An 11313-nucleotide genomic window follows, 5' to 3' on the forward strand; every position below is an offset into this window, starting at 1 on the left:
TACTAAAAGTCTCCTCAAACAACCCACCTATTTATATTCACTTAAATCAGTTGAAATTTCAATTTAGACGGTGTTAATTATTTTATCCTATGGTATTTATATTAGAATTAGTCGAAAGTTAAGATGGAAAGTTAATATTGGAAAAATAATACTTTCCCTCCCTCAAATCGCATTTTCATTATTTTCCTTAACAACACTTCTCCATTGATACTGTATTCAAGGTTACTTGATGAACAGTTATACCTTTCTCGTTATCACATGACCAAACGTTTGTGAATAGTGTATAGCATTATGTTACTCCATAATCATTCCATATGAAATTGTCTGAGTTAACATGACAACTGTTTTCACGAAAAATATCAGAATTGTTTCTATGTGGAAAATCTTATTCATTTTCAAATGTATTTTGATCTATACCAGAAAATGTATAAAGTAGAAAGCACTATGTACATTACAACTTAATACAGTTTAGAAAAAAAACAATAATTTTGTTCTCAATATTCATCTTTCATGGATTCCAACGCAATTTCCGACCATTACATCCATCATTCCACCATCGTGCCACTTTCGGAACCCAATATGGACCAAATGCTTGAGATGTATGTGCCAGTAGACACATCGCACATTGAGGTTGTGAATCCCAATCATGTATGATTCCATGACCATGCCATGCAAAATATTCATTATATGCAGTATCATTCTTATCCAAATACTTCAAATAGTCTGCCAGTTTAGCTGGTGATTCGAATTGATCAACGTGAATGAAAGAGTATGGAGGAGCGACTCTTTCATATTCTTCTATCGAGGCACCCATCACAATTGGAAGTAATTCGTTACTTGAAACAAATAATAAGTTTTCAAACTGTTAAACACTGGTCAAAACTTCATCATTCAAATAAATCGTCAACATTCACAAAAATATGTAGATACATTGAAAATGTCAAAATTTCAACTCATAGCACGATGGAGATCAGATTTCAGTTTTTGACAGTTTCAACGTTTTATTTTGAATTGACAAACGCTGTAAAGTGTGAACTTTGATTGCTTAATTCACATAGTTTTGAAAAGGCCGTTGTAGCAGTACTTGGTCAAAGCATCGTCAGTAATATGACCTGATAGAGAAATGTTTGTCACGGACACTTCAGTACACTGACCCATTATTCAGCTTGCTATTTTATTGAATAATCCTGATCAGAGATGCTCTTCCTCCATGGACACAAGATATTAAGGACTATTGTGGTTTGGTGTTTATGAGTTAAGCCTTTAAACTGTCGAAGTGTGGTTTAATATGTGTTAAATTAGACCGTGAAGCTGATATTGATAATGCGAATGACAATATTGCAGACCGGTTATTCGTTAAAACTACCACCACCATCATGAATCCCTTGCTCATGTGACGCTTCTTGAAGGATAGATTATTACGACTGAAGATTGTGAGTGAATTTATGTGCCCTTTGTTATGATGAATAAATGGATGGTAACTGCTAGGAATTATTTGTACACCAATTTTTAAATATTCATTTTGGTATTGTTTGTTTGAATCGTTCCATTGATGTTCAGGACTGACATTGATCAGTCTCTGATCGACATATGTGCATCCTGTGTCGATTGCCTCGATATTGCTTTAAGTCACAAGCATTATGGGCAGAGATGGATGAGGGCTAGCGGTGGAATCCAGGAGTTCATAGTACTAGATTTCAGTCCACGGGTGAACATCAATGCAAGGATGCAGGTACATCCAAATGACGAGCAATAAGTAGGAAGAAACGGGCGACCTGGATTCCACTACTAGACACCATCTATTATGATAGCATTTATTCTTATCACAAAATTATTGGGCGACTAGATTATATGCATATACAAACCACGTATGTATGAAATATACGATTCATACAGTGGGGGCTGATATCTGCGTTCCGGACTGGAAGTGGTGGAGTAGGTGTGAAGTTGCTATTCGGAAGACCAATAAGGAATCATAGCTGACTCAAGGCTACTAGTGCTGCTTGAAGCTACTACTAATGTCACGACTACTCATACCACTAATACCACCACCACAACAACAACAACTACTACTACTACCAATTGGTTAGAACCTGCACGAAAATAGTGATCAGCTTTCAAGCACAAGTGAGATCGCTTAACATCCCTCTCATTCCAGTAGATGAATTCATTCTGACTCCTCATATTGGAACTGGATGTCCACCATTATTCTATCATCTTCGTGACACGAGTGCATTTCTCTTGCAGATACATATTCTCTATGTTGAATGTTCCCGCCTATCACTAAAACCAACATCACTGTAATCCATCCCAGTTCACTCTGACAATTTCATTTCGTTCTTCTGAAATGATGTGACACTTTGAGACGATGATTACGCACACATATAAATAAATTGGTTACTTTGATTACACCACAATGCGAGATAAATGCCAAACCACTTACTTCAGTGCATTTTTATACAACTTCCCTGTTACATATTCACTGCACAAACTATTTTCAAAGCTCAAATAAAACTTATAGTTTTCGCGCATCATTTTCAAGCAGCCAACTGATGAGGTGAAAGTTGGAATATACTTTGGACATGATAACGTACCACACTCACCATAAATATCAACCTGAAAATAGAAAACATTAGTAAACTATTGAACAGATGAGTTGTATGTTTCAATGATGAATTTACTGACCGCATCGAATTCGTTGTGCATATGTTTGATAAAAACTCCGCCTGTAGCCCCTCCGGGGGCTACTGTCGATTTTAAGCCTGAATAAAGGATGAGGGTTGAGCATGGGGCTAGCGATCCCATCCCGTAGAAAACCAACTCGCCAAAAATTCACTAACCAGAAAAAATTATTCAAATCATTTAAACTCTGTCCTGGGAGTAGAAAGAAGAATTATGATAACTCATGATAGAAGTCGAGTTCCTTCGGAAGCCACGAAGCCGATGCCTTTTCTAAAAACCAGAGCAACAGTTTTTATAGGTGCATGGAACGCCTGAACAATGTGGGAGACCAGGAGAGTCTTCCAAATTCATGTAGAAATCAGGAAATACAACCTTGGGGTGCTTTGGATCGGTGAAACACATAAGATCCAGGTTGGACAACAACGACTTTCTTCAAGAGAGCTTCTGTGATATTCCGGCCGTGAAGAAGAAAATGCCCCACATACACAAGGATTTGAATTGATGCCGTCCAAACAAGCACAAAATGCACTTATAGGATGGGAATCTCATGGACCAAGGATCATCCAAACCTCCTTCAAAACAAAGAAAGAGGGCATCCAATGCTATGCGCCTACCAACGACCACAGCGAAGACGTTAAAGATCAATTCTACGATAGACTGCAGTCGATCGTCGAGAAGTCCCTAATAAAGGTGGGTAGAACACTTCAAAGAACTCTTGAATCGACCAGCTCCACTGGACCCACCCAACATCGAAGTAGTACGCACGGACCTCCCAATCGATGTTGGCCCACCAACAATTGAAGAGATCAGCATGGCCATCAGACAAATCAAGAAAGACAAAGCAGCGAGACCAAACAACATTCCAGCACAGAATACGTTGGACAGTTAGGATGCAGCTGGAGTATCTATACTTCACAGATGATCTGGCTCTTCTATCACACACGCAACAACAAATGCAACGGAAGACGACCAGTGTAGCAGCAGCCTAAGCAGCAGTAGGTCTCAATATGCACATTAGGAAAAGCAAGACTCTCCGATACAATACAACATACATCAATCGGATTACACTTGACGAAGAAGCTTTGGACGATGTGAAAACCTTCACATAACTGGGCAGCACCATCGATTTACACGGTAGATCTGATGCAGATGTAAAGGCGCGGATCGGCAAGGCAAGAACAGCATATTTACAAATGAAGAGCAACTGGAACTCAAAACAATTGTCAACTAACACGAACATCAGAATTTTCGATACAAATGTCAAGACAGTTCTACTGTATGGGGTGGAAACGTGGAGAACTGCGAAAGCCATCATCCAGAAGTTACAAGTGTTTATCAACAGTTGTCTACGCAAGATACTTCGGATCCGCTGGCCAGACACTATCAGCAACAAGTTACTGTGGGAGAGAACAAACTAGATTTCAGCGGAGGAATAAATCAGGAAGAAGTGGTGGAAGTGGATAGGACACACATTGAGGAAAGCAACCAACTGTGTCACAAGACAAGCCCTCACATGGAATCCTGAAGGTCAAAGGAGAAGAGGAAGACCAAAGAACACGTAACGCCGAGAAATGGAGACAGTCATGAGAAGAATGAACAAAAACTGGATAGAATTATAAAGGAAGGTCCAGGACAGAGTGAGTTGGAGAATGCTGGTCGGTGGCCTATGATCCATTGGGAGTAACAGGCGTAAGTAAGTAAGTAAGTTTGATAAAATGATCAGTTTCTACCTCTAATTCCAATAGTTGAATTCGTAAGTCCCCAAATGCCCTGGTACGGCCGAGAGTGGGGAGAGTACACTCTCCCTCTCGAAATGCTCGCACATGGCCAGCGAATATATAGCCTCTGTCAGGGAAGTCCTACTCACTCCCTTCTCGTGGCGGGGGTGTTGTTTACGAAAGTGAGAGGACGAAAAGCGAATGTCCGGCGCTTTAACTGGGTTGGTGGACACGGAGGGTCCACCTAGGGGAGTTGGAAAACCCTCATTCCAAACCAATGGTGCACATGGGCTCCAGTATCCTGATGGAACGAATGGCGGACGAACCTGTCATTGGTCAACGGCTACCATGGGACTGCATCTCCTCACGATGCTCCACTGCCTTGTGGATCAGACCTTTTGGTCGAAGGCTCGGGGTGTGGCCCCCTAAGAAAACCACCTGCTTCGGTTTGGGCACCCGGGCAGTATCACAGCCCACACACAAATAAATGAAATGATGAATTTTATTGACGATACTATTCCTGCTCATACTAGAAGCAAGACAATTTACATTATTATCATTATTATTACCTTTATTATTATTATTATTATTATTATTATTATTATTATTATTATTTACCATATCGCTAACTCACCCCCTTTTATCCCCAATTTATGTAACCTTACTTTTCAACTTATGCAGCAGCTCGCCCATGGTGGAAACTCTGTCCTATCTAAACGATCTCCAGTCACTGTCTAGTTGAAAGAGAATGCTTCCACCGATTACGAATACTGAAGCAGTCTTTCTGAAACCACGTACGCCGTTCAAGCTGGCTTCCTTCAACGTTCGCACACTAATGCAGATCGGACAACAGATGGGGCTGGCTATGTCTTTAGAAAGTCTTAATGTTGATGTTTGCTGTCTATCCGAGACCCGTATTCAAGACTTTAGTGAAGTACTACAAATCCGCTCTCCATCTGTCGCTTCGAAAAGCTTGTTCCACGTGCGCTTATCCGGGGACCCTGTGGCATCTTCGTCTGGTCTTGCTGGCGTTGGTGTCGCACTAAGCGCTACAGCTGAGGCAGCACTAATCGATTGGATCCCCATTAACAGTCGGTTATGTGCTGTTAGATTAGAAAGTTCCATCAAAGTGAGAAGAAATCGGCGTGAGAAACGGTGTCTTTTCGTTATCTCCGCCTATGCCCCGACAGATTGCAGCCCGGATGCAATCAAGGATGAGTTTTACCATCAGTTAACAGTTCTTTTCCAGAAAGCGCGTTCGACAGATATCGTAGTATTAGCCGGAGACTTGAATGCACAGGTCGGGCGTCTAGGCACAGAAGAGAGTCGTTTAGGTGGCCGATGGGGACTTGTTGGTCGCAGGACAGATAACGGGGACCGTTTGCTGCAACTGTGCACAGAGCACAACCTGTTTCTGGCTAGCACTAACTTCTGGCACAGTCATCGCCGGTGTGCCACCTGGCGTCCTCCCTCTGCATCCCAAGCCTGGACTCAGATTGATCACATCGCGATCAGCTACCGCTGGCGTGGTTGTGTACAAGACTGCCGCTCCTTTTGGAGTACCTATCTGGAGTCTGATCATGCCCTGGTCTGCGCCAATCTCACCTTACTTTTCAGTGGCCGAAGGATTGACCGCCATCAACGGATCGATGTTAGTAAACTGGCTGCAACTTCTGTTGCAAGTAAGTATCGAGCGGAGCTAGCCTCTAGGCTAGCTACCATACCACCGAAAAGTATAGATGAGCATTGGTTGCTTCTTCACGACGCCATGAAAATGGCGAGTAAAGCCGCTTGCGGCTTCGCGAAACGTCCCGCTTACAAGCACTGGGTTTCTTCTGGCTCCTTACAACTGATGGAAGCCCGTCGGTCTACTCCGGGTGACCGTGAGTTTGACCACAAACGAAGGCTGTTACGTAATGAAATCAGGCAAAGCTTGCGTAAGGACCGGGAAGCTTGGTGGTCGGAGCGTGCTAATGAGACGGAATCAGCAGCTGCGTCTGGTAACTGCCGGAAGCTCTTCCAACTCATCCGAGCCACTGGCAGCAAGAAGTCTGGTGTGAGTGAAACAATCTACGAGGATGATGGGATGCCAATCACTAATATCTCTCAACGTCTTGGACGATGGGCGGAGTTTTTCGAAGGGTAATTCAACTGGCCTGCTGCTCCGGCAACATCAACCAGCTTGTCCTGCCCCCCATGGCCGGTGACGACTGATCCACCAAACGAGGCGGAAGTCCGCAAAAAACTCCAACTCTTGAAACGTTACAAATCACCTGGTCCAGATGACTTACCTCCGGCTCTTTTTAAAGATGGTGGTGACTTTCTGACTAAGGAATTGACTGTGTTGTTTGGAAAGGTTTGGGAAGAAGAAAGTGTTCCAACATCATGGAATGAGTCGGTAGTCGTCCCTACCTTTAAAAAGGGTTCACGTTGTTCCTGTAACAACTATCGGGGGATAAGTCTACTTCCGATTGCGTACAAACTATTGGCTTCTATCATTCTTCGTAGGTTGTTTAAAACCCGAGAACGATTGACTCGCGAGGAGCAGGCTGGTTTTCGTTCTGGTCGAGGATGCATTGATCATATCTTCACCCTCCGCCAAATGTTAGAACACCGTCATACTTATCGCAGACCAACAATCGTAGTGTTTCTTGATATCAGGGCTGCCTTTGATTCGTTGGACAGGACTGTTCTCTGGGATTGTCTGTTGAAGAAGGGTGTGTCTGAGAAGTTCATTAACATCTTAAAGGTCCTGTATACGAACACCTTAGGCAGAGTGAGGGCACACAACCACCTTCCTCCCTTGTTCCATTCGAGCAGTGGGGTTAGGCAGGGTTGCCCAATCTCACCATTCTTCTTCAACTTTGCCATCGACGACATTCTGGAAACAGCTTTGATAGATGTAAGTAATGGCGGTGTGGATATGTTGCCTGGAGAACGACTTCTCGACCTTGAGTATGCAGATGATATTGTCTTACTGTGCGATAATGCTCAAGCCATGCAATCCGCACTTAATCAGTTGGCAATCAGTGTCCGCAGGTACGTCATGTGCTTTGCACCCTCCAAGTGCAAAGTACTCCTACAAGACTGGCAGGATTCTCATTCTGTACTCACCCTGGATGGTGAGCAGATTGAAGTAGTTGAGAAGTTCGTGTATCTAGGTAGCTATATAAGTGCTGGTGGTGGCGTGAGTGATGAGATTGATGCACGTATAAGGAAAGCCAGATCGGCTTATGCCGATCTGGGCCATCTTTGGCGCCTTCGTGATGTTAGTCTGGCTGTAAAAGGTCGGATCTACAACGCGTCGGTGAGAGCAGTTTTGCTCTATGCTTGTGAAACCTGGCCTCTCCGAGTTGGGGATGTTAGACGACTCTCTGTGTTCGATCATCGTTGTCTCCGAAGGATTACTGACATCCAGTGGCAACACCATGGTAGTAATGCAGAGGTTCGGCATCGTGTGTTCGGGTGCAGAGACGATAATTCAATTGGTGTCACCATCTTGAAACACCGACTTCGGTGGCTTGGACATGTTCTATGAATGTCGTCCCAGAGACTTCCACGTCGTGCATTATTTGCCGACCCTGGGACTGGTTGGAAAAAGCGGAGAGGAGGTCAGTGTATGACATGGTGTCGTGGCATGAAAGAGAGCTGCAAAGGGCTAGCTTCTGTTGGTCCTTCACGACTCCCTGGCTGGGGTCCGAGAGATGGTGCAACACAGTGGCTAGAGACGTTATCAGATATGGCTCAGAATAAAAGCCAGTGGCGATCCTGCTGCAACCTTCTTTTACTTTCTTCATAAAGAGTGGTTCTAACTTTCCTAACTGAAAGAGTCTTCTGGTTGTACATTTTAGTCCGCCTTATCATTTCATCCTTTCTCTTCCTACTTTCATTATTTTGTGTGGCGCATATGTATCCGGTGCCCTTTTGTACCAATATATATGTGTTTAAATAAAATAAAATAAAATAAATTAATCGATCTAAGCTAGAACATAATTGAAAACCTGGAAGAACTGGACATTCATTTCGTATTGATAATGGACTCCTCAGCAGCTAAACTTCTCTCTCCAGGATTTCTGAATACTGATGATGAACACTGTGATTTCAGGAATATACATGCATATAACACCTGCATTTCTGAGATGCTCATTTGTTTATATGTACAGTCTAACCAACTTGTATATTTGAAGGATAAATTTACAATGAAGTGAAAGAGAATCAAATATTCAAATTGTTGATATTGAGTATAAATTGCAATAATGAACAGACATCATGAGGAAATCAAACACCTTCGCTGGTCTTTAAATGTCAATGGTATATGACCAATCAGCAACTAAGAAACCTCTCTTGAAAGACTGTGAAAGTGAGTGATGCTAAAGAATCAGTGCTTGAACTCCATCAAGACCGCATGCGTGATTTAGAGGTCTTAGTTTCAAGGATGGAAACCTTTCTATCAACACAATGATAGAACATACAAACGTGCAGATTTGAGAATAATACACTGATGACATGAATCGATGTCTACTTCATGCACTGTTGTCAATCAATGAGGACAATTTCAGTAGACCTTGTTTCATTGTATTCCAATTATTATTAGTTCGTTTCTCCATGAATCAACTTTTCAGTCATTTTTGTCATAATTGCAAATGCAACAAATAATAACATGAAGATCACTCTCATCCCGAATTCGTTCCGAGTGACACATTTCGCATGCTTCATTGTGGTGTTTGTATGAGCTAGTGATTCATTTGTACCTAATGTCTGCCTGGTTTCGAATTCCAAACACAATACGTTCGTTAGTGCTCACCTAGTTCTGTATACTTAGATTGCACTACTTCGGGAATTCCTAGTTCTCACAGTAGTTCAAATACTACTAATTATTTTATTCGTGCTTTATACATTTTGTCTCTCCCCAATTATTCGTTTCCTCGAAATTATTGAAAAAAGTGTAGAAACTCAAGGTTAAGCTTTGTTAAACTCACTGAGATATGTCGTGAAAGTTCTTTGGCATATTGCATTCTTGGACTTTTCGGTATACAGTTACTCACAAACCATGCAACTTTTTTTGATTTCCCACTAGCGATATTTCTAGAAGGTAAAGGATACCGTGTTTCTGGTCCATGGTGCTTTATGTATGGTTCATAGGAACCGTATGGTGAATAAATCGTTGAATCCGAACGGAAGGAGATAGTAAAATTAATCTGGATATGAGAGGGATAAATTGAAGTAAAATGACATCATGGATATTGAAATAAATGAAGAAGTTAGTAATTTTGGTATTACAATAATGTTTTACTAAAGTGGTTCGTGAGTAGATTTGAGTTTTATCGTTTTGAACTATAGATTCACGATACAGACTTGAGTGATTTGTTCACGATCGCTGGTGTCGTGGTGTATTTGCAATGCTCAAGGGTCTCTCAAGCTATAAAGAACGAGATAAATAATTATCATCTGCACGATATGAAGAGTGAATCCATGATGTACAGCATAGTATCACTTTGAAGCGACTCAGAGGATTTACAACCCAGTGTCGAATCAGCTCGTTTTGATGACCCTCTTTGTGATTGACTACAGAAATAAACCGATTTAATTCTGATAGATTGATGAAAACTTCCTGACTCACATGAGGTGGCTACTGACAAAGTTGTCGTCAACAACATTGGAAACAGCCGTATTAAACCATCTAACTCGGAAAACACATCATAACAAATAGTAAAGCTTCATCTGTGAACCACTTACAACCGACTGTTATAAACAAAACATTTTGCAAATTATCCGGAAATGCACGCTCATCATATCAGTACATATGGTAGAGTAGAATAATAGTCTGAAATGGTGAAATGAATTCTATGGAGTTCCACCAAGAGGTGAACATTATTTTCATTCGAATAATTGAACAATCAGTTGGAAACTATATAAAATTCCATGAACTAATCAATGAATATCCATTAAATTAATGGATGTGTTTTACCTGATTTTGAACATTGACCACAATTGTAACCCAAATCTGCACACGAAATGACTTATTTATTCATCTTCTTGCAAAACTTCTCTTACAAAATCAAACACAGTGTAACATATGTACTAAAGCGTATCAAGTTTTAACGTTTTTACTGGACAACTTCTACTGTTGTGTGACGCATAGGTAGGTGTTATATGGGAGCTCATAAACTTCATACAATTAGTCCCGTCCATGGATTCAAATGAAGAACAAGGATATTATTCGCTGGGTAACACGAATCCATCCTCCTTTCGTAGACCTCGTCACCTACATTCAACCGTATTGACATTGTAATATTACATGATATTTAATGGTAAACATTGATGATTGAAGGAATTGAAATGACAAAGATAAGTAATATTATTATGACCAGAATTACTCACTTCATTTTCCAGAAAACCTGCCATAGCAATATGTACAGGCGACTCTTGTATTAAACTAAACCACAATTGTTCTGGAGGTCGAGTTCCTTTTGGCACTTTATCTTCTGTCAGTATAAGTGCATCAGCTTCTCTCCATCTATTCATATCAGTGATAACAGCACATTTCGAGGCATGACATTTTGAAAAATCCATCGGTGTGAAAATTGTACGATGCCCATAGTTGAGAAACGTCTTCACCTGAGACAAGAGTAGAATACAAATTCATGCGTTGATCTCCGTAATTTCTTGGGCATCATATTTGACATCCATTACAAACATAGTTCAGAAATCCTACGCACAAACTATGATTTCGTCAACCTTACATCCAATTGAACAACATATGTCCCAATTTTTATACAGAATGGATTTAGTTATGAAGAGGAATAGAAACTAAGATTTGAGGTTCTTTTCATCAGAGATTCATCAAAATTCGAACAACATTATAAACAATCGGATAATTTACAACCTTCCTAACAATACTATATATCCTAAT

The 11313-nt window shown here is 41.2% G+C and overlaps 2 protein-coding genes across 2 annotated transcripts; both read right to left on the reverse strand.

Annotated features, from left to right (window-relative positions):
* Positions 1-492: 492 nt before the first annotated feature.
* Positions 493-814, reverse strand: Smp_028910 (alpha(1,3)fucosyltransferase, putative; the record flags this gene model as incomplete). The annotated part of the gene is made up of 1 exon (XM_018792232.1): positions 493-814. One exon carries the CDS (start codon positions 812-814, stop codon positions 509-511), a length of 306 nt encoding a protein of 101 aa, XP_018644184.1. The 3' UTR covers positions 493-508.
* Positions 815-9331: 8517 nt separating this feature from the next.
* Smp_199790 (alpha 1,3/4 fucosyltransferase Lewis 1) lies at positions 9332-10805 on the reverse strand (the record flags this gene model as incomplete). The annotated part of the gene is made up of 2 exons (XM_018792233.1): positions 9332-9598; positions 10782-10805. The coding sequence occupies 2 exons, from the start codon at positions 10803-10805 to the stop codon at positions 9332-9334; spliced, it is 291 nt and encodes a 96-aa protein (XP_018644756.1).
* Positions 10806-11313: the final 508 nt, after the last annotated feature.

Source organism: Schistosoma mansoni (assembly GCF_000237925.1).
Source record: "Schistosoma mansoni, WGS project CABG00000000 data, supercontig 0476, strain Puerto Rico, whole genome shotgun sequence".
Taxonomy (NCBI): Eukaryota; Metazoa; Platyhelminthes; class Trematoda; order Strigeidida; family Schistosomatidae; genus Schistosoma; species Schistosoma mansoni.